The following is a 23,968-nucleotide window of genomic DNA, read 5'->3' as shown; positions in this document are numbered from 1 at the left end:
AGGAGGCCGCTTCGTCGTGACACTGAGTGCGCCCCGCCACAGGCCACCTTCCCACCGGCTCGGGACAGGGGTTCCCTCCGAGTGCATGTCTCCAGGTGTGGAGGAGGGGCTGCACGGGGGGGGCCTCCGGACAGCTCGGCCAGCTTCGGCCCCTCTGGATGGGGGGGGAAAGCCTTTACTGTGGAAGGGAGGAGGATCGATCACTCGGGCCTCCATTTGCCGAGCCTGTGCCGAGCCGAGACGCGGGGATCGGCTGGGAATGCCTGGGCGCGCGGAGCCCGGTGGGAAGCGCGGGGCGGCCCGCTGGGGTCGCGGGCTGGCTTTCTGGTGGGCGCTGCGGGCTCGAGGGGATCGCGCGGGCGGGTCGAGGCGGCCGGGCGGGGAGGGGGGAGGAAGGGCGGACGGGAGGGCGTGGTGGCGGAGCCCAGGTGCGAGTCCCAGGTGCGAGTCCCAGGTGCGCGCACGCGGCCCCAGGGGGAGGGGCAGGCCGTGCTCCCCAGAGCCTCGGAAGTTCGGTGGCCGAAGCTGCACTGGGGACCCCAAGCGTGTTGACAGATGCCCGCGACTTGGAGGGTTCCTCTCTACCGGCCTGTGAGACTGAAGGGACTCTGGGGGTCGTGCAGATAGATAGGCATTCTCTTCGCCCGGAAACAGTTACTGATGCAGTGGTTTTAAAAAGGGATCTGGAATAGTTAGATTTTCCCTTTTTAAAAAAAATGGATAATTTTAGAGCGTAAGAAGTCTCAGAAATTATCCCTGCGGAGCAGGGTTGGGCTCGTTTTATGGCTAAGGGTCACACCGAGATTGCATGTAGACCTGGAAGTAGAGCCCTGTCCCAAGTCCAGGATTTTCCTCCTTATCTCAAGGGATACTGCCTTTGCATGTTTTACTTTACACCCCCCCCCCCGCCACGTTGTTGAATTCATAACCGTTTTTAATCCACGTGTTGTTTTATTTTGTAGGGAGAAGAAATTGACTAAATGAAAAACATGAAGTCAAAGAGAATTAGAATCCCACTTGCTATTATTTCAAGTCAGGGACGTAAAAGTATACCAGTGCTGTCTTTCCCCAGTGATATCCTGGGTTTTATTCCTGGAAACACCCCATTTTTCTAATACTTATTATGTCCGGAGGGAAATCTCCTGTGAAGAAAAAAGCTCGTAGGAGTTTATCAATCAGTAAAACTAAAAAAAATGAGTGTAACTCTATTATTTCGTTTTTTAACAATGTCCCGCCTGCTAAACTTGCCTGCCCCGTTTGTAGTAAAATGGTGCCGAGATACGACTTAAACCGGCATCTTGATGAAAAGTGTGCTAACAATGATGACATTGCCCCAGTTGATCTGAGGCATGTTGGCTTAGAGAATTCAAATGGGTCCCCAGTAAATTTAACCAATACTGTCTTAGAAAATGTAACGCCAGAAAAGTTGTCACCATCAAAGACCAGTTTAACCCCTGAGCAAAGTGATTCAGCAAAAAAGGGGACAAAACAGACCAGCCCCTACTTTAAAAATAATAATGACTTGGCATGCAAAAGTCCAGATAAGCTGAGACATCATAATGTGAAAGTCATTACTTTGGGAAGCCTATCATCTAAATTGTCCAGAAGATACATAGAGGCTAAAAGATCAATATGTAAGGGGAATGAAGAATTTGCCAGTAAGAGTCCACAGAGTCCCTCGTCCACAGTGGTTAGGAGCCCAGTTGATAAGTGTTCAGAGACTGAGGACAAGGATCAAATTTTGGAGAACAGTTCTCAAAAGGAAAACGTGTTTACCTGTGACTCTCTTAAGGAACAGAGAACTTCTGAACATACTGTAGAAGGCACTAAAGTACTGGAAGCTGAAAGCCAAAAGGCTACCCAGGAATGTGGGAGATCACCCCTCACCCCTGCCTTCTCAGATAACGCTTCTGTGTTATTTTCACCAAATTTAACTCCTGGGAATCCATTGAGATCTACTTCAGAGGACAGTCTTGAGTGCGAGACTATCACAGGAATAGATGGTAAAGATGTTGAAAAATGTGAGGCAGGTAGTTGTGAAGAAGTAAAAATGACTGTTGCTTCAGATGCTAAAACACAGTTGTCAGATTGGGAGGCAAAATCTCATAGTTCTACACATGATGATTCTAAAGGTTGTAACATCCAGGACCTTCTGGAAGGTGACAGTGACTTAAAGAATGAAATCACTTGCAGAATTCCTTCGGAGCAGGGGTCAAGCTGTGATGTTCCTGATAGAACAATTACAGTACCACCAAGTCATCCTTACTACCTTCAGAGTTTCCTGGTGGTGCTGAAAGCTGTATTTGAGAACGAAGAGGATAGGATGCTCTTCGATGAACATGAGCAGGAAATTGTAACTAAATTTTATCAGTTATCAGGTATCTTAACCTTGTGTGCTTCCAAGTTTTTGTTTTCCATTTGCTGTCCTGATTTGGCCAGTAATCTAATGACCACAAGGAGTCAGTGTGGTTCTGTGAGTCCTCTGGGAATACTCAGGGAAATCAGCCAGCTACAAGGTTTGAGAAGAATATGCTTGAAAAAGAGGATTTTGTGTCTGGTAATGTCTGCTTCTGTGGTATCATCTCCTTACAAGCTGTACTTTGGTTTTAATGGAAGCAGCTGTTTTTCCTTTATATGTATATTTGAAGGTTGTAAAACAGCCTTTTCCAGGTTAAAAAAAATACAGTGATTTAGAAAAGGGTCCTTTGCATTCTGAGCATGTAATCAAGCTTAACTTAGGTTCTGTTGTTTTCACATACCATTTTCTCAAGAATGAAGTAAAATACAGGAAAGAACAAACCAAGGTATATTAAGGCATATTTTTTTCCTCCGATAATATTTTAGGTTTCTGGGCCCTGCCTTTTAAGGTCAGGGTGTGGAGGAATTGGAAACTTTCAGGCTAAATTGGTGCATTTAAAAATATTGGTCTATGCTCAGTTCCTTGGCAGCCGGTGGTGGTTCTGTGCTGACAGTGCAGATTTGGAGCAAAAGCCACCCTTGTTGCACTGCTAATCCAACGGGCCATGATGGCTTTATGGAGCCAAGTTCCCCCTGAGGTAGGAAAAGCTTACTTGGGGGCTACACTGATCTCTCATGGTTTGCAGTCAGGTCTGACTCTTGAGTTAAAAAAAATAAACATTACCAGTAATGTTCAAGAGGAGGGTTTTTGTTTTAAGTAAACAGTGGAATTACAGTCTTTGTATTACTTTTTAACATGTGAGTGATACTTCTCTGGGCACAGTTGCATAAATTATCCACACAGCCTCCATCTCCACTTGCGCTGTCCTCACCAGAACATGGGCATAAATGACACCACATTGACTCTTCTAACTACAGAAGTCACAGATCTTTGGTTGGATGCTGCTTGCATTCGTGTGAGCATTCGAGTACTCCATGGCTCTGTGCTTCTGTATAATTGAGAAGTATGACTAGTTTACCTAGTGCAAGTTCTGTAGATTCTTGTGTGTGGCTCCCCACAGATACCATTTGCAATGTCTCTGTGTGAAAATAAGTGCTAATCGAGTTGGCCTCTTTAAAGAAAAAAGGGGGATTTTAAAAGTTGAAGATTTAAGAAGTATAATTATAGCATTTTAAATTGGCATGAATTTAAAGATAATCCAGATAACAGGAAAACTGTGATCAGGTTAATTAAATAACTTTACCAAGATCACTGAGTTAGGGATGGCTGCCTTACCAAAGCTACACATATTTTGAAAATCTTTTCAGATTATTTTCAGCCAACAATAGAATCATGCCTATTAAACTGAAAGCAGAGAACAGAATAACTGGAATTCTGGGCAGGGCTTCTCTAAGGGAGGAAAAACGGTGGTGGCTGGAAAATGGGAATCCTGGTTCTTCGAACTTTTGAAATGGCCAATAACCACTATCAATATTGGAACTTTTTAGTGGTTGATCCACCAATAATCGAATACCTCATCTTGTTTAATCTTTTCACCAACTTTGGGAAGATGGTGTTATTGCCCCAGACCCCCTTTTTTTTTAACAGAAGAGAAAATGGAGTCTCAGTGAGGTTCATAGACATGTATAGTTCAGAAGTGGCAGAGCTGGCCCAGGGCTTCCCACCCTGGATGCTCTTCCTGTCCTGTGGTGACAGGCACACAGGGCAAGGAGATGTCTCCATGGGGACTTCTATCTGAAATAAATTATATTTTCCAAAGGAAGAGAAAGATTTTCTTGGAAGATCATTTGAGCAAGCATTGAGTGTATTTACTTACTTTTTTAAGATGTATTTTAAGAGAGAGCACAAGTGTGCGTGTTGATGGGGGGAGAGGCAGAGAGGGAGAGACTCTCGAGCAGACTCTCTGTGGAGCCCCATGCGGGGCTTGCTCTCATGACCCATGAAATCATGACCTGAGCCAAAACCAAGAGTCAGATGCTTAACCGACTGAACCACCCAGGTGCCTCAGCATAAGTGTATTTTTAATAGAATGTATTTTACTTTTAAACTCAGTTTTAAAACGTGAATATTGGTTGTGTTGAGAAGAGAGAGATTTTTCACTATTTTTCTTAACTTTATTGCAGCTAGTGGTCAGAAGTTATATGTAAGACTTTTTCAACGTAAATTCGGCTGGATTAAGATGAATAAATTGGAATACGAAGAGATTGCCTCTGACCTAACACCTGTGGTTGGAGAATTGCAGCAAGCAGGCTTTCTGCAGACAGGTATGATTAGTCAAAGGAAATGTAAAATGAAAATAGGACATGAAGAACTAAGTTCCTGCAGAACAGTGGTGATAACTAGTATGGTGTCCTCTCCCAGTTGGTGCCTGGTAAATAGTAATTGTTTTTGTTTTTGTTTTAGTTGAGTTTTTAACCTTAGGACAACACATTATTCATGTTAAAGCCATTATTAGCCTGGATGAAGACTACTGTTGTTTTCTTGACTCATGTTTAGGACGATAAAGTCCTCTCTGGATAGCTATGTGGCTGTGGGCCACCAGAGAAACTCCTCCTTCTCAGCTCTCACCTTCCAGCAGGAATCTGATTCATTCAGACACCTCATCTTTGTGATAGAATAAAGCTCGTTTGCTTGCAGCTAATATTGCCTCTGCAAGCTTCATCCACCCCCTCCTGAACACACATAGAGCTCTTAGAGTTTCGAAGTTCGTTGATTTAAGCCGAGGAGACTGTTAGGTAGCCTTGCTGGTCTTGTCCTTGAGCACCTACCCATACTGAATGTAGTATTGTACTGGAAATGTAGGTGGAGGGAGAATGGGAGTCTTGGGTAATTGCTGACAGTTTAGACCGAAATAAGCAAATCAGGCAAAAGCCAGGTGGTGTCTGTGTGGAAGTTTGTTGAGGAGAGCGGTTAGTAAGGCGAGGTTAGGTGCGGTGGTGGGGCTGGGGGCAAAGCAGAGAGGTGCCGTGAAGAAGTTCGAATGTGAGGGACTAGGCAGCGGGACGCGGGGCCCTGCTTGGAGCACTGCTTCCCGCATGTCAGTGCCCTAAGGGTCACCTGGGAGCTTCTGTCCTTACCTGACTTGGACAGATTCATAAATTCACAAGTTTGCTAGGCATCCCAGGGGAGCCTTGACTTACCTTTAAATGACCTTTAAGCAACAAAACCAGAACCCCAGTGGCTCATTGTTGCACTCAATCAAGTCCAAGTCCTGCCGTCGATGTGCACGAGCCCGTGGGCCCGGGCTCTGCTGCCCTTCCTGCTCACTCCACCAGCGCTGCAGAGCCCTTGGTGTTCCTCAGCGTGCTCGGTGCACTCCCCTCTCGGAGCCTCATACTTGCTGCCCCACGCTCCCTGGCTCCCTGCACGTGCTCCCTCATTTCATCTCACTCTGCTCTGTGTCAGCTCATCAGAGATTTGCCTGACTGCCCTGCATACATAGCCAGCCCTCCCACCACGTTCGCTTTGCCTTCGTCAGTTTTGTCTTTCTTTATAATAGTTATCAGCACATGACACGTAGACTTGCTTATTATGCAAGGAGGTGAACTCCTGATGGGTCAGGACTTTGTTTGTTCATTATAGTGTGCCCAAGGCCATCGAACATTACTTGGTATGCAGTGTGCACCCAATAATTAGTTACCAAATGGAGGAAAAAGACACTGCCCTAAGTTGTAAATGCCTTGAAGGCAGACACCAGCCAGGTCTGACTCAGCTGAATCCCGGGTCTAGCATGGTGTCTGGTTCCCATAATGGCAGACATGTCGATGTATGCTGAGTGAGTGAACCCATGAAAGGGTGTCCAGCCGGAGCCTGTGGGGAGGGAGGAGAGCTGATGGTCAAGTTTACTCTCTGACCTGTTTGGGAGAGACGGGGTTGGAGGCCTTGTAATCAGAGAGCAAATACACCAGTGAGTTTTTTAGGAGGATTTCCAAAACATAGTAGCTATCCGTATGTGTCTTTATTTTATTCAGAATTTCCTTTGCTTTTTAGTGGGAAATTCTATTTTCTAACTTTTATGAGATACCTATTTTCCATATTCTGTAATAATTGGTTTGGCAAACTAATCACAATGTCTTTTTAAGAGAGGGAGGGGGGCGGGGCAGTGGGAGAGGGGGAGAGAGAATCTTAAGCAGGCACCATGCCCAATGCAGAGCCTGATGCGGGGCTCAGTCTCACAACCCTGAGATCATGACCAGAGCCAGAAATCAAGAGTAGGATGCTTAGACAATGGAGCCACCCAGTGCCTCTACTAATTACAATTTTACAGTAGAATTTCATTATATTTGCATCTAACTAAGCTTCATTCTTCTTAAATAGAGCTAGAAAATAGTAAAATCTTTAAAACTCTGGTTTTGTTTTTGTTTTTGTTTTTTTTCAAATCCATTTCAGAGTCTGAGTTGCAAGAACTCTCTGAAGTGCTTGAACTGCTTTCTGCTCCTGAACTAAAAACCCTGGCGAAGACCTTCCACTTGGTGAATCCCAATGGACAGAAACAGCGGCTGGTGGACACCTTTCTCAAATTGGCCAAACAGCCTTCAGTTTGCATGTGGGGCAAGAATCAGCCTGGAATCGGTGCAGTGATTTTAAAAAGGTTTTGTTGGATATTATTACAGTAAAAACATATAAAATGTTGATAGTGCAGATTAATTTATGATAACAGATGGTACATTTTTTGAATTATAATTGCTTATTTCATTTGTAGTTAGATTGAGAAGGCAGAAGAGCCTTATAACAATAGCCTGGATTCTTTCTTGGTTTCTTATTAATAATTCTTGTAATACTATACTAGGACCAAGAAACATCAGGAGGCAGTAGGTATTTGGTAAATTCTAATATTTTATTACTCAAGAAAAATGCAGTTTTAATTACTATTCCTACAGGATTTAAGGGTAATATATTTGGTCAAATATTTATTTTAGTCAACATTTTATTGAAGTGTAATCTGTCAGTCTTAATATGCAACTTTTTTTCAGTTTAGGACATAAAATTTACCAAAAACTGTGGTTTGTTTCTTTTGCTTTTGTGAAGATGTTGAACTGTTTCAATTTGGGGAAAGATATAAAAACTTCGAGAATTTATTTCTTCTACTCACATTATCTATAAAATACAACAATATTAACTTTAGTTTGGGAATCCACTGTTCTGGAGTTGTTGAGGATGAAGTGAGTGATGCTTTTGAAAACACTTTAAAACAATATCAGTGTTATTTATTTTGTCTAATATATTATGTGTATATCTGAATATACACACAGACATATGTGTGCATGTGCACAAGGAACTTTCAGCTGTTACGTGCCAAGAGCCCGTCTATTGGGAAGATACTCCAAATACTAATCTTTTATAAAACATAGGTATAAAAAAGGCATGCGTTATTAAGAAAATTTTCACTAACACTTCGAAAAGTTTATACCATAGATTTTTAAAAAATGTTTTAATTATTTATAGTTAAATGTCTTCTAAGTCCTTTCTTTTTAAATTTTTTTATTTTAAAGTTTATTTTAATTCCAGTCAGTTAGTATACAGTATCATGTTAGCTTCAGATGTATAATATAGTGATTCAACACTTCTGTACAACACCCATTGCTCGTCATGACAAGTGTACTCCTTACTCCCCATCACCTATTTAACCCAACCCCGTACTCCCTTCCCCTCTGGTAACCATCAGTTTGTTCTCTGTAATTAAGTCTGTTTCTTGATTTCTCTCTCTCTTTTTTCCCTTTGTTTGTTTGTTTTGTTTCTTAAATTCTACATGAGTGAAATCATATGGAATTCGTCTTTCTCTGACTTATTTCACTTAGCATAATATTCTCTGGCTCCATCCATGTCATTGCAAATGGCAAGATTTCATTCTTTTTTATGGCTGAGTAATATTCCAGTGTGTATGTGTGTGTGTGTGTGTGTGTGTGTACCACATCTTTATCCATTCATCAGTTAATGGTAATGGACACCTGGGCTGCTTCCATAAGTTGGCTATTGTAAATAAAGCTGTTATAAACATCAGGGTACATGTATACCTTCGAATTAGTATTTTTGTATTCTTTGAGTAAATACCTAGTAGTGCAATTGCTGGATCATAGGATAATTCTATTTTTAACTTTTTGAGGAACCTCCATACTGTTTTCCAGAGTGTCTGCACCACTTTGCGTTCCCACCAACAGTGCGAGAGGTTTCCCCTTTCTCCACATCCTTGCCAACACCTGTTGTTTCTTACGTTTTTGATTTTAGTCATTCTGACAGTCATTCTGTGAGGTGGTATCTCATTGTAGTTTTGATTTGCATTTCCCTGATGATGAGTATCTTTTCCTGATGAGTCTGTTGGCCATTTCGACGTCTTCTTTGGAGAAATGTCTGTTCATGTCTTCTGTCCATTTTTTAAATTGGATTATTTGTTTTTTGGGTGTTGAGTTTTGTAAGTTCTTTATATATTTTGGATACTAACCCTTTATTGGATATGTTATTTGCAAATATCTTCTCCCATCCCACAGGTTGTCTTTTAGTTTTGTTGATTATTTCCTTCACTGTGCAGAAACTTTTTATTTTGATGTCCTGATAGTTTATTTTTGCTTTTTTTTTCCTGCCTTAGGAAACATATCTAGTAAGAAGTCGCTATAGTTGCTGTCAAAGAGGTTACTGCCTGTGCTCTCCTCTAGGATTTTTATGGTTTTCTGACTCACATTTAGGTCTTGAATCTATTTTGAATTTGTTTTTGTGTATGGTGTAAGGAAGTGGTCCAGTTTCATTCTTCTGCAAGTTGCTGTGCAGTTTTCCTAACATCATTTGTTCAAGAGACTTTTTCCCATTGGATATTCTTTCCTGCTTTATTGAAGATTAATTGACCATATAATTATGGGTTCATTTCTGGAATTTCTGTTCTGTTCCACTGATCTATGTGTCTATTTTTGTGCCAGCACCATACAGTTTTGATGACTGCAGCTCTGTGGGAGCCTGGCTGGCTTAGTTGGTAGAGCATGGGACTCTTGATCTTGGGGTTGTGAGTTCGAGCCCTATGTTGGGTGTAGAGATAACTGATTACTACAGCTTTGTAATACAACTTGAAGCCTGGAATTGTGCCTTGGCTATTTTGGGTCTTCTGTGGTTCCATACAAATTTTAGGCTTGTTTGTTCTAGTTCTGTGAAAAATGCTATTAGTATTTTGACAGGGATTGCATTAAATGTGCAGATTGCTTTGGGTAGTATAGACATTTTAACAATATTTGTTCTTCCATTCTGTGAGGATGGAATGTCTTTCCATTTCTTTGTGTCATCTTTAGTTTCTTTTATCAGCGTTTTAAGTTTTTAGAGTACAGGTCTTTCACCTCTTTGGTTAGGTTTATTTCTTTTTTTTTCTTTTTCTTTTTTTAAAGATTTTATTTATTTATTTTGACAGAGAAAGACACAGTGAGAGAGGGAACACAAGCAGGGGGACTGGGAGAGGGAGAAGCAGGCTCCCCGCTGAGCAGGGAGCCTGATGTGGGGCTCGATCCCAGGACCCTGGGATCATGACCTGAGCCGAAGGCAGACGCTTAATGACTGAGCCACCCAGGCGCTCCTAGATTTATTTCTAGGTATCTTACTATTTTTGGTGCAATTGTAAATGAGATTGTTTTCTTAATTTATCTTTCTGTTGCTTCATTAATGGTGTATAGAAATGCAACAGATTTCTGTACATTGATTTTGTATCCTGCATTCTAAGTCCTTTCTTTCTTTTCTGTATTTTTATTTTATTTTTAAGATTTTATTTATTTGAGAGAGAGCGAGCCAGAGAGAGCATAAGTGGAGGGGGGTGGCAGAGGGAGAAGCAGACTCCCTGCTGAGCAGGGAGCCCGACGCGGGGCTCGATCCCAGGACCCTGGGACCACGACCCGAGCCGAAGGCAGACGCTTAACCGACTGAGCCACCCAGGCGCCCCTATTTAATTTTTTTTAAAGATTTTATTTATTTATTTGACACAGAGAGAGAGCGAGAGAGGGAACACAAGCACGGGGAGTGGGAGAGGGAGAAGCAGGGTTCCTGTCGAGCAGGGGGAGCCCGATATGGGGCTTGATCCAGCCAGGACCCTGGGATCATGCCCTGAGCTGAAGGCAGACGCTTAACGACTGAGTCACCCAGGTGCCCTGTCTAAGTCCTTTCTTTAATTGTATTTAAGTATTTTATGTTATCCTTATATAACATTTTATAAGTAAGTGAACATTAAAATTAGCAGCCCTGGGCACCTGGGTGGCTCAGTTGGTTAAGCGACTGCCTTCGGCTCAGGTCATGATCCTGGAGTCCTGGGATCGAGTCCCACGTCGGGCTCCCTGCTCAGCAGGGAGTCTGCCTCTCTCTCTGACCCTCCCCCCCTCTCATGCTCTCTATCTCATTCTCTCTCTCAAATAAATAAATAAAAAATCTTTAAAAAAAAAAAAGGAAAAAATAAATAAAAAAATAAAATTAGCAGCCCTTTCTCAGCATAAGCACTAAGCATTTGAACAGAAATAAAAGAAATAAGGTTAACTTTTTTTTTATCCCTGACTTTGGACTTGTAGGAACATAAGATTCTCAGGGCTATTTTAGTCGTGCTAAAATCACTTCCCTTCAAGATTATACTTTATTTCTTCATTTGGTTGTAGATCCTAGCAATGGAACCCGAGTCTCTGACAGCCCCACAGGAGGGCAGTGCGTTGTTACTGTGCTCTGTGTTATTAGGAAGAAACAGAAAAAGGCACATTATTTATACTTTCTTAATCCCAGTAGATAATCATTGTTTATCTTACCATGTTTAATAGTTCCTTCTGAACTCAGAGATTTGGCCACCTGGGGCATCCCTGGGGCTCTGAATGGAGATGGAGGAAGTGGACACTTTGTATCAGTCTTCGTACATGAGTGGTTCTCAATTCAGTAGTGGTGTGGTAGGAATCTCACCCCTGTCACCCTCATGTATCTGATGGTGGCACTGATTTCTACAACAGCCTAGAGATGCAGCACTGCTTTTGGGTTCATAGCTTCTGGGATGGATAGGAAAGAGAGGTCTTCCACCAGGCCAGTGGTTCTCAGCTGGGGGCGACTTTGCACTCCAGGGAACATGGTATCTTGGATGGTCATGATGAAGAGGGAGGTGGGTACTGCTGGCATTTAGCGAGTAGAGGCCAGTGATGCTGCCGAATGCCCTGTAAGGCCAGCAGCCTCCTCCCCCACAAAGAATTACCCTGCCCGGATATCAGTAGTGCCAAGTTTGAGAAACCCTGTTCTGGATGGTATCCAAGTTGCAAGAGCCGGAGGGCCCATGCGGCCCTGAATTTAATTCAGACCTCCAGGCCTACCTCGAAGGCATCCAGAATCAAACTGAATTTACTCTGAGGTTACCCTGGAGTGGAGATGTTTCTGGACCACTTTGCACATCACAGAACAGCACCAAATCTTGGTACCACTTCTTGGTTCACAAAGTCATGCTACCTGATCAACAGCTTTTGATAATGACATTTTGTTTTATTTTATATTTTCCAAAAAAATTTTTTATTATGTAATCTCTGTGTCCAACACGGGACTCAAACTCACAACCCCAAGATCAAGAGTTACATGCTCTACCGCCGACTGAGCCAGCCAGGCACCCAAATAATGACATTTAAAATAAAGAACTATTATTTAATCTGGATGTCACTTGTCAAGAGGTGAGAATGGCTAATGTCAAACAGGTAATACTTTTGGGAGTTTTCCTGGTATTTTACACATTCACGACCAGTGTAAATCTGTGTTGCTCTTTTATGAGCCAAACCATGTGTGAAACCATTTGGAGATAGAATTTCATTTAATCTTCACCATGTCCCTAGGTGGGCTTTGAGCCCCAAAGAGGTTAAGCGAGGCTCCAGGGTCACACAGCTGGAAGTGGTAGATTTACTTTAGGCTTAGAATAATGAATGCCACTTCTCTTTATTTTTTTCTGAAAATAATTTGTAAAATCTAACATCCAAATGCTTCTTAAAAAAACCAGAAAGTCATTTCTCTACTGTATATTTTTCAGAGCTAAAGGCTTGGCGGGACAGTCACTGCGAGTCTGTAAAGGTCCTCGAGCTGTTTTCTCCCGGGTCTTGCTGCTGTTTACATTGACGGACTCACTGGAAGATGAGGAAGCCGCCTGTGGTGGTCAGGGGCAGCTTTTTCCTGTGCTGTTGGTCAGTCTTGGCCGGATGGAGTTTCCTAGATACACCATCAATCGGAAAACCCAAATCTTCCAAGACAGAGACGATCTCATCAGGTAAGATCATATTAGCTCGTAATAATAACTGTGTCACTTTACATGTACGTAAAAGGTTTCATTATTATTACTTGCCAGTTACAGTAGAAACCTAAGTCCATAGCCAGAGCAGTTTTTGAAGTTTTTTGTTTTTTGTTGTTTTTCTGCCTTACTTGTATACGTTTTTGAGACTATAAGGAGAATGTAGAAATGTGCTTAGATTAAGGTTGCCAAAACCAATGAGTTTTGAGTTAGAACTATAAAAATTTTCCCTGGCTCATATTCCCAAATAGCTTTAGCAGGAAACATTTTGTAAATACAGACATTTGAACAAACCTGCCTTGTGAATATGTTGTTGGCACGAACAAGGCTAAAGATGAATGTTTTCTTAACAAATAGCGCTTCAGATAAAGCTAATACTAATTTGTGTGTGTATACTCGAATCATGCACATGCTTGATTAGAGATTGTCACCTCTGTTTTGGTGCCAATCAGTTAATGCACTCAGTTAATGTTTGGTTTGACTGGCAAAGGTAGGTTTTGGTAAAGAATGGTTTGGTCTTAGAGGAAAAAAATACTTGGATTTCTTTTAAAAACCCATCATTTATAAGAAAGATTAATTCAGATTCCTAAAATGGCACTTTTGATTCTTGACTTAAAGTTTATGACTCAAATGTAACTGAAATTGATTCTGATATTTGATTTTAGGAGAGTCGTTTATGTTTATCTAATGTGTGCTTTAAAAAATAACATTGAAATTATTGAATCAAAGCAGCGTTCATATAAATGGACTCCAGCCCAGTTTGCTTAGCTCTCAGGAAGCTCGCGGTCTTATTTGTGTCTGATTGGAATACATTCTAATAATAAGAATATGTCCTTACTCTGTTTTGAGTTGTCTCATATCTTTTTACCTTTTCATTTTTAGTGACTTTATGCTGTTCTCCTTCATGAGACTGTGTACCCTGAAGCCAAGTTCCAATCTCTCTGTACTAATGAACTGTGAAACCACCTTGGGCCTCAGTTTCCTCATCTGTGAATGGGGAGAATAATAGTATATTCCTCCAGATCTGTATTAATACATGTAAAGTGCTTAGAGCCTGGCCCCTGGGGATGGCTTAGTATGTCTTAGTTAGCATTATAATTGTCCTGATTACTGGCATATCTAAGGGAGATTACTTTTTAGTTCTATGAATGACAAAACCATGGTTGACAAGTTCAAAAGTGGGGAGCTAGGAGAAAAAAATAAACCATGCCAGATTCCTTTGAGAAAGTAGGTATCCTGTAAATAATAACTAAAACTCCTTTTGTCACCCAAAGGGCCTTAACATGTAAATGAAATTGGATTTAACTGACTTCAAGAATGGTAATTATATGATACCTGGTAATATGATACCTGGTCTGAGAACTCTTACTGGCCACGATGGTACTTGAAATAATTTATCCTGTCTTTTCTTTTTCCTCATTTATTCAATATACCTGAGTTGAGTGCTGGGAACCTATTATGTGCTTAGGTGGTGGGTTGCAGCAAGAACAGAGAGGGTCTTTGCCACCATGGGTTTATGTTTTCTGGGGGAGATAGAAAATAAGACAGAAGAATTGTAGCATGTATGACTGAGGGGCAGGCTGGGCAAGTTCCACTTTGTAGAGAGTGTCCCTGGAGAGGTGACGTTTGGATTGAGACTCAGGATTGAGGGGGAGCTAGCCATGCAGGGTGTGTGCCTCTGGGCCCTGAGGCAGGAGCGAGCTTGCTGAGGTGGAGAAACTCAGAAGACCCGTGTGGCCACAGCCCCAGAGGGAGTAGTTAGACAGGAATGCAGGGCCGGGGATGCTCAGCCTCAGAAGCCCCATAAGTGGACTCAGTGGTGTTCTCTGAGCAATGGGCAGCCGATGAAGAGGTTTAGGCAGGCCAGTGATCTGTTTCACATTTTCCAAAAGCATCCCATGGAATAGGGGGTGAAAGGAAGCAAGGGAAGCCACAAGAAGGCTGACCTAACCTTGGTGGCCCAGGCAAAGGTCTTGACTGGCTGGTGGCAGCGGCGAGGTGAATATGTACGAGCTATTTTGGAAGGAGGAGTGACAAGCCTTGATTATGATTCTGACTAGATACAGTGGGAGAAGGACAGGCGTGAGTCATGGGTGGCTCTGGTGTTCTGACTGGGCTGGTGGTACCATCCCTGAGCCAGGGGATCAGGAGAGGGATGGCGGGAGGGGCGCGGGCACTGGGTGGGGATCGCCGTTTGGGATGCCCCCTAGCCGTTCAGGTCTGGCACGGGACCTGCTGGCAGGAGCTCAGGGAGGAGCTCCAGCCTGGAGAGAGTCACCGGCACGTGGACGGTGTTGGAAGCCCTGGAACTGGAGGGACCCCTGAGGGGGAGGAGGCGGCCTGAGCTGTGGCAGCCAGCGTTCAGAGGTCAGGGAGAGAGCAGGGACAGCCCGGAAAGTTGGGTGCGGGGTGGCCAGGAGCGCGTGTGACATGGAAGCCTTAGGAGAGTGGCTCAGGGAGGGGTGGTCGCCGGTCCGCCTTCGCTCGGAGGCTGAGTAGATGTGCGGCCGGAAGTAGACCGTTGGATTTGGTGAGAGGTGCTTCAGGGAAACTGGTGGAGGGTGACGGTGAGGACAGTGGCAGTTCTGGGAGGAGGGGGAGTCAGGGGTTGGCCCTGAATCAGTTGCTGCCGCAGGGGAGTGTGAGGCAAGCAGTGTTGTTCTGCTCTCTGAGGGCGCGGCGGCGCCACGGTGCGGTTTGCTCCCGCCCTGACAGCCGGCGGGAAAGGAGGGCCTGACCGCAAGGGAAGAGGGGCCAGCCAGAGGAGGGCGAGCCGCGGCCAGACCGGAGGGCCTGGGGTGCGGAGCACTGGCGGGAGGCTGCTGTGACGGGAAGCCGAGAGGGCCCCTCGCGTGGCCTCTGTCCCTGTGGGCGAGGTCTGATGGGGAAGCTTGCGGGGGGGGGGGGGGGTGTGTGGCCGGGCCAGCAAAGGAAGGCTCAGCGGTCCCGCAGGGTGGGCAGCTGGGCAGGCTCCCCAGGGGAGCAGGGCTGGCCTGAGGCCTGGAAGCCCACCGGCCTGGCCCTGTTGCTTTCGTCCGCGCGGTTCAGGGAGCTGGGTGCGGGCTCAGAGGAAGTGGTTGGCATGGACGCCGTGATAAGCACGGGCCCGACATCCAGTGCGAATCACGTCCGGGCAGGGCACGGAGGCCTGCAGGACAGGAGGCGCGATGGCTGGAGAAGGAGGTGCCGGTGGCTCTCGGTGGAGTTGGAGAATGTGGCCGTAAGTGAGCCGGAAGGATCGGAGGCGGAGGTCAGTGAATGAAATGCCCAAAGGGAAGATTTTAAGGGTGATGCAGTGCCTTGGAGACAGCGGGTCCGAGCGGCCGTGGGCATGTGGGTAGCAGAAGGGAGGTGGAGAAAGGGTTATGGGCCAGGAGGTCTCGAAGCGGAGCGTGCTCTTCATCCTCAGACGTTGACGTCTCGGGCCCTTGTGGCTGGAGACATGAGGCAGAGCAAGACAGAAGACAGGAGGCGGGTGCTGCCTGCAAGGAGGGAGCACAGGCTTCCAAGGAATGGGGGGCTTTCAGGAAGGGGAGAGTGAGATTTGGAAGCAGCTGGGAGGAAGAGGCGTCTCCGCCGTCCCCGGGTAGGAGGGCTGTGAGAAGAGCCATCCCCCATGTGAGAGCGCTGGGGGTGCGGCAGGGAGGGGGAAGCTGTGTTCTCAGCCGGGGTTTAGAGGAGGCAAGAGACTGGGGGGTGCTGCTGAAGGGGCAGTTCCCAGCAGCACCGGGGAGGTACGGAGGAGACGAGAGCTGGTAACCTTTTCCAGTGGTGCTGGAGGTGGACCAGGAGATGAGGCACGATGGGGTTGGTCTCAGTGGCCCCTCGAAGGTGGGGCTTGGTCGGGGCCATAGGGCTGGGAGCGTGGGGGCCACTCCTGACCATGGAGGAGCTCCTGTGGGCCTGGGCCAGCCTCCGGACAATTCTGCCTGTTGCATTTTCTTATCAACCTTAGAATTATCCAGTAGCATTTTATAAGAGAATTAGATCTAAGAGTTAGTGCGCAAATTTTTACATTGAGAAGCAATTTCTTTTATTCTTATTTGAGCACACTTGCCCATAATGATATTTCATGCCTTTCTTTTAGGTGTGAGCCCAAAATACAATGACCAGGCACTCAAAGTGTCACTTGGGCAAATGTCTTTGTTTTGGTACCTAAAGATGCAATGAGAAGTTGTCTTTGTTCAGCTAAGTGGTTTCATAACCTTTCAGCATTGCTGTCTCCCAAAGAGTGTCTTTTTGGGTAGCATTTGCCGGGCTCTCTCTGACCAAATGATTGTTACCAGATCTACGCCCTAATGTGATGTCGCCGTCAGTTCCGTGTTTCTGGGGTTGCTGCCAGATTGTTGAATGAACGAATGAGTACCAAGAATCAGAACTGATGAGCTGGTCAATAGTACATTTATATAATGGAACATGTTATGTAATAATACGGTGCGAAGGTTTTTGTCTTTCTAGCTGGCTGGCCTGTATTTAGTGTTTCAGGCTACTTCAGGGCAGTCGTACTGCGTTTTTTTATTTTATTTTATTTTATTTATTTGAGAGAGAGAGAGAGCACATGAGAGGGGGGAGGGTCAGAGGGAGAAGCAGGCTCCCTGCCGAGCAGGGAGCCCGATGCGGGACTCGATCCCGGGACTCCAGGACCATGACCTGAGCCGAAGGCAGTCACTTAACCGACTGAGCCACCCAGGCGCCCAGTAGTACTGTGTTTTTACTTTTACCCTTCAGAAGTAGATCTCGAGGATAGGATGTGGTATTTGTTACGTGAATGTTCATTCACATTTGAAACTTAGATGCTGTGGGGTTTTTCCCCCAGATACGCAGCCGCCGCACACATGCTGAGTGACATTTCTACCGCGATGGCCAATGGGAACTGGAAAGAAGCTCACGAGCTCTCTCAGTGCGCAAAAAGTGATTGGAACAAACTGAAAAGCCACCCTTCCTTGAGGTGAGATCTTTTCCAGGTACCTGTCAAAATTTACTTACCTACCAAGTTGTTTCGACCACTTGAGGTAAATCTCTTCATGAAGAACTTAGTTCTTTTGTGCTGTGGTCAAATCAGCTCTGCAGTTGAATTCCCCACTTGCTTTGCATAGTCAGTGTTGTATGATGTAGAAGGAAATGTCTGCAAGTCTGAAGTGAATTTTCTATAACTCAGATCGCTGTGCAACAGGCATGGGAGCAGACAAATGGCTTTTCGCTTGCCTTCTTTTTTTTTTCTTTTAAATTGAGATATAATTGACATATAACATTATATTAGTTTCAGGTATACAACATGATGATTTGATATTTCTGTCTTGCAAAATGATCATCACAGTAAGTCTAGTTAACATCCATCACCATAGTTACAAAATCTTTTTCTACTCTCAGCAAATTTCAGTTATACAATACAGTATTATAAACTGTGGTCCTCATGCTGTACATTACATCCCCATGGCTTACTTATTTTATAACTGAAAGTCCGTACCTTTTAATTCCCTTCACCCTTTTTGTGCACATACCCCCAACCCCCTTAACTCACCGTCTTTTGGTACGTTGTCTTCTCTGAGTACTGATCAGCTGAATTTAAATGTGGGGGAAACCCAGCAGCAGGACAGAGGTGGTGAGAGCCATGCTAGATGTGTTCTTCCAATGGAAATTCAAGTAGGTGGTAATCTGAAAAAGAAAACTAAATTAACATTTTCTTTAAAAGTTCAAGTACACAGCACATGGTTATTTTTTTGCTTGATCAATGTTAAATATATTCTGTATTAAGAAATTTTATTCCTTTGTTTTCACATAGGGATGAGAAAAATTTGTGTTATTAAATAGTTCTTTCAAAAAAACCTTTCGGATTTAAAGTTCATACAGAAATGATAATGACTTAAAAATCATTGCCGGGAAAATGACCTTTAAAGTTAGGGAAAAAAAAATAATAACTGCATATTTTGCCCATATTTCCTTTAGAAGTATTCAGTATTTCACACAGAAAATTGAACCATTCACTTGAAAGCCCTTCTAGAAACGAGATAACCAATGTAGAGTCGCTACTCCTGTGATATCCGTGTACATTGGAAGATTTTATGACAGGTTAGGTAAATTTATTAACATTTCTCACACCAAACAGCAAGACAAATGGTTAAAATGAGTTAATAGGTGATTTTCTTCATCAAAGAAAGAAAAGAAGTCATAGCCAGGAAGTTAGATGACTGTAGACCCGAAGTTGGTAGACGACTTTCGTAGAAGGTCAGCTGGTCCGTCCGTTGGCTTCTGTGGCAGCTGCTGACCTCAGCTGCCCCTGGGCAGAAGCAGCCCCAGGAGGAATGTGAACGAGCCAGAGGGGCAGTATGCCAACACTATTTATGGACTGAAATTTGAGTTTCATATAATTTTCACATGCCACAGACTGTTATTCTCCTTTTCATTTATTTTAACCATTGCAAAATGCGAAAACCATGCTTAGTCTGCAGGACATACAAAATCAGCTGGCGGGCCCAGGATTTGGCCTTGGTTTGCTGACCTCCAGCTTAGAAGATTTCCGGTTGTTCTTACTTTACCCCAGCAAGTGCGCTAGGAAATGGTGGCTGGCTAGAAGAATGCAGGTTTGTGGTGTAGGAAATTGTGTACAACTGACAGTATTTGGAATATATCTTTTTAAAAGCTACGAATTCGATCTGCTTTGTCACTTTTTATAATTGTCTTGCCACGAATAAATCAGATTGCTAAGCTGCTGGTGTCCGTCTTCATTTTAGATACCATGAGAATTTACCACTCTTTCTGCGCTGTTTTACTGTTGGGTGGATTTATACACGGATTTTGTCTCGGACTGTTGAAATATTGCAGCGACTTCACATGTATGAGGTTAGAGCACAAGCCCCGACCCCCGGCTTACTGATAGGTCATCGGTAAGCTGTGCAGGAGAGCCTGCCCGTCAGCATTTTCCACGTATTTGGTCAGCATACAGTAATGTCACGAAAGCAGGCTTGATGTGGGCAGCCTGCTGTCTCCAGGGTTAGTGGGGAGACGGCCGAAGAGGACCAGCGTCTCATCTGCTCGTGAGTTGCTGTGCATTCACCAGCAGAGCCTGGGGGTCCTGGACGGAGCCATGCAGGGAGCCCCAGACTAAGTCTCTGCAGCCTGAGCCTGAGTCTCTGTCAGGACTCCACATGTGACTTGGGAGGTCTCCAGAAATCTCTGAGGTGGAAACCTTACATCTGCTTGTGTTTGCCCGACAACTGGCATGGTCTGCCTGGAAATAATTTAAAATCACAAATCAGAGATTTCGTCCCATCCCTCCCTATACAAAACATTGTGTGGTTGCTAGAGTTAACTTTTATTATGTTAACATTTCTATATGGAAAAATGCCATTTTACAAAGAGGATACACAGAACTTGGCTTCTTGACGTGGGCCCACGAAACCCAAGAGGATCCATGGGATTGCTTTGGGGAGTCTGTGAACCCCACAGTTGCAAGTATGTGGGGGTTTGTGCTGCCCTTTCTGAGGGGAATCACTAGATGTTGAAAGAGATCCTTGAACCACAAAAACTGAACAGTTTGTGTATAAATCTAGACCAGAAAGTCTTCCTGTTAAGGTGGGGTGTTTGGACGAAGACACTGCTCATTACTGTCTGCCCACCCCATTCCTCACACCATTGGCCCTGTGACCTGCTGTGTTCCCAGAAGCATGTGGGCTTGCAGCCCTGGACCAGTGCTTGGCTGCCTAGAACTTGATTGTGTGCAGCCCTGCACCCGTTGACTGGCTGTGCAGAGAGGATCATGCAGTGTTCACAGAGCTCCGTACACTCACTCACCAGTTGGCAGGAGAAAAGTAGGGATGCCTCGGGGGCTCGGGCCTGCTCCAGAGGTCTGGACCCCAAAGGGGTCCTTGGCCTCCTTATAGAATGGCAGATGGGCTTTTTAAATGTACTTTGCCAACCTTATTGGTTACTAAATGCAGTTCCTTTTTTTGGAGTGTATGAATGTAATGTACTTTCTTTGTTGTTGTTGGAACAGGAAGCAGTCAAGGAGCTTGAAAGCCTCTTGTCCCAGAGAGTGTATTGTCCTGACAGCAGAGGCCGGTGGTGGGATAGACTGGCACTCAACTTACACCAGCACTTGAAACGCCTTGAACCGGTATTCAGTAACTAGATACACCTGAGCCTTTAACTTCTGCATAAGTGAAAATACATAGCCAACTTTTAATACCTTAGAAACCTAAGTATAATAAGAATTTTTTTTTTTTTTAACATTCTTTTGTCTGTGTTCTTCCAACCCCCCAAATGCTAACAGAAGCATTACAAGGAGGGCAGGAGACTTTTCACTGATTTGGGAGATGGGTTGGTAGTGGGCTCTGTGTTGGGGTTTAGGAATTACAGGAGCAGGAGAGTTAGAGGTCCCCGTCCTCAGCAGGTGCTTTCAAGGAAGGTGCTTTTTGTTTTGGAAATGGTGATTTTACTCATTTGTTGCATGGGGCCTCCAGGTAGAAAGTCTGATGAAAGATGTTTCCTTCCACTGGGAAGTGTGTTGTCTGGCCAATGCTGAGCAGGCCACCTTCTCCTCCGGGCACTGGTGTTCTCCGTGGCAGGGATCTTGGGAGTCTAGGATCCTGGTTGCCGCCAGGGCTGAGCAGGGCGGGGCCTCCGAAGGCCGCTTGTGCTGAGCCCAGAGGTGACAGTGGCTCTTTGTGTGGCTGCCTGGGGTTCCTCCCTGCCAGCCTTGTGTTTGCCTTGAATGCAGGGGACTGGGGCTCTGGAAGCTTTTGTTTTTTTCCAGTGGCAACATGAAGTGAATCAGGGTGATTTGGAGGTGGAAAAGTTGACCATGGGTGTGGAAATATGACAGACTATTTTTATTACCTTAAATTGAAAAAGTGCCTTGTTACCTAAAGTGCTTCAAGCTGGTGAAAGCTGTCTGTTTTCTTGGAGGTGGGTGTGGTGCTTCCTTACCCCTCGGTGTGTACTCAGCTGAAATAGCGAGAGAGAGCGTCTGGTAGCCCACAGCCGAACGCAGAGAAAGCCTGTGTTGATGCTGCCTCTTTCTTTCATTGAAATAGAAGTTCGAAAGGGTTTGGATTTCCCCCTTGTTCACAGTTCCACTAATAGGAGCACTGACTCAGGCGCACAGAGGTAGACGAGCCGTTGAGATATTTTTGAGATTGACAGAAAATCCTCATTCCTTTTAGCCTTTTCTCAAAGATCTTCCTGGCCACACTCATAGTCTTCATCATTTTGTTACTGTCCCGTTCATTTCTTTTTCTTTTTTTAAAGATTTTATTTATTTATTTGAGAGAGAGAGAGACAGAGAAACAGCATGAGAGGGGAGAGAGTCAGAGGGAGAAGCAGGCTCCCCGCTGAGCAGGGAGCCCGATGCGGGACTCGATCCCAGGACTCTGGGATCATGACCTGAGCCGAAGGCAGTCGCTTAACCAACTGAGCCACCCAGGTGCCCGCGTTCATTTCTTTACATCAGTCTCCAGTGAAGGAATCTATCAGCAGGGTGGTCAGCAGCCGGGGCCGGGTCTCCTTCGCCCTTCCTTGTTCCTTTGACCATTCCGCTCTTGATGGCCGGATCTTTCACTGATTTTCAGGGTGTTGTTTGTTTTTACTTTTTATTCTCTTATTGTAGTAACTAATATATAACAATTTGGTGGCATTAGTTACAATCACAGTGTTTGTGCCAACATCACCACTGTCTATTTCTAGACTTTGTCATCACTCCAAACAGAAACTCTGTAGCCAGCTAGTCATTGCTCCTTGGTCCCTCCCCCTACAGCCTGAATTTGCCTGTTCTAGATATTTCCTGTATTTGGTCTTTCGTGTCTCTGGCTTATCTCACTCAGCAGCTTGTTCTCCAGGTTCATCCACGTTGTAGAAAGTATAAGAATTTCCTTCCTCTTCAAGGCTGAATAACATTCCATTGTATGGACAGACCACGTTTTATCTATCCAGTCATCTCAACATGGACACTTGGCTCGCTTCCACTTTTGGCTATTATGAATAATCCTGCTTATGAACATGGTGTACAAATATCTGTTCAAAACGCTGCTTTCAGTTCTTCTGGGTACGTCCCCAGATTTGGCGTTGCTGGGTCATGCGGTAATTCTGTGTTGAGCTTTTTGAGGAACCGCACATTGACTTTCACAGTGTTGAGTCATTCTTTCATTCCTGCCAGCAGTGCATGTGGGTTCCAGTTTCTCCCACATCCTTGTCAGCACTTACTGTTTTCCTTGTTTCTGATTATAGTCATCCTATTAGGCGTGAAGTAGTATGCTATGGTATTTTCAGTACTTTTGGTTTTTTTGGTCCAACTCTGAATAGCCTTAGGAAATGCATTTAACTTCTCCAAACCCAAGATTCTTCTCCCTATAAATGAGGACTCTGGGCCAGCTCTGTGGTTCCTGAGTGCACCTGATCATTAAAAGTAGCAGAATGACGGGGCAGCCTGGCTGGCTCCGTCAGTAGAGCACGCGACTCTTGATCTCACGTGGGGAGTTCAAGCCCCATGTTGGGCATGGAGCCTACTTAGAGAGAGAGAGAGAGAGAGAAAGAAAGGGAGAGAGAGAAAGGGAGAAATGTAGCAGCATGAGATCTAAGGAATATCCTTTATCTCTGGAAGTATTGCTTTGCCCATTTGCTAGTTAGCGACATTGGATAATTAACAGGGGTTTCCTGGCACGTTCAGTGAGCAGCTGCTGCCCTCAGGTCTTTCAGGATGCTGATGTGGGGCTGTGTTCTTCGCTAGGCTATCAAGTGCATCACAGAAGGGCTGGCAGATCCGGAAGTCCGAACAGGACACCGTCTCTCACTGTACCAGAGAGCTCTGCGCCTGAGAGAGTCTCCGAACTGTCAGAAGTACAGGCACCTCTTCCATCAGCTACCAGAAATAACTGTGGATGACGTTAAACATGTAAGTCGATGTCCTTTGGGCACTTTGGACTTCAGCGCATATGCTGGTTTTCTTCCTGAATGGAAGCAGCCTAAGAACAGTTTTTGTGTGCATTTTCTTGTAGACTTAGAAAACCCTAGTGCGCGTGTAGGACAGGACTCCGTTTTCACACCAGCGCCTCCTACATCAGAAGCTGGGCTGGCCGGGGGGTTGGGCTGCTCGTGCGCTGGGTTGAGTGACTCCCTGTAAAACTCCTGGGTCAGGAGCTCACAGCCCTCGCCAGTGTCTCCTGCTTGGTCAGGGCACCTGGAGAGCAGCTTTGGGGTCCGTGTCCCCCCCCCGCCCCCACACACACCCGGGGCCGGGGCAGTGGCCGGTCCACACCCTCGCAGGCACGGAGCATGGGTCACGTGGCCTCGCGCTCTGCTGAGAA

The 23,968-nt window shown here is 45.0% G+C and overlaps 1 protein-coding gene across 4 annotated transcripts in view; it reads left to right on the top strand.

The window, feature by feature from the left end:
- Positions 1-252: 252 nt before the first annotated feature.
- FAN1 (FANCD2 and FANCI associated nuclease 1) overlaps positions 253-23,968 on the top strand; it is a 31,941-nt gene continuing 8,225 nt past the window's right edge. For all 4 annotated transcript variants that reach the window (XM_035023968.1, XM_035023964.1, XM_035023967.1 and 1 more), the window contains exons 1-9: positions 253-327; positions 963-2,378; positions 4,543-4,683; positions 6,809-7,010; positions 12,417-12,650; positions 17,488-17,619; positions 19,403-19,511; positions 20,665-20,784; positions 23,392-23,556. In XM_035023968.1, coding sequence (XP_034879859.1) covers positions 1,124-2,378; positions 4,543-4,683; positions 6,809-7,010; positions 12,417-12,650; positions 17,488-17,619; positions 19,403-19,511; positions 20,665-20,784; positions 23,392-23,556 — 2,358 coding nt within the window. In that variant the 5' untranslated portion in view covers positions 253-327; positions 963-1,123. The remainder of the gene's footprint in view (positions 328-962; positions 2,379-4,542; positions 4,684-6,808; positions 7,011-12,416; positions 12,651-17,487; positions 17,620-19,402; positions 19,512-20,664; positions 20,785-23,391; positions 23,557-23,968) is intronic.

Source organism: Mirounga leonina, unplaced genomic scaffold, assembly GCF_011800145.1.
Source record: "Mirounga leonina isolate KUSES-001 unplaced genomic scaffold, KU_Mleo_1.0 Mir_178, whole genome shotgun sequence".
Lineage (NCBI taxonomy): Eukaryota > Metazoa > Chordata > Mammalia > Carnivora > Phocidae > Mirounga > Mirounga leonina.
The sequence above is the reverse complement of the archived record's forward strand: the minus strand, read 5'-3'. Positions and strand labels throughout refer to the sequence as shown.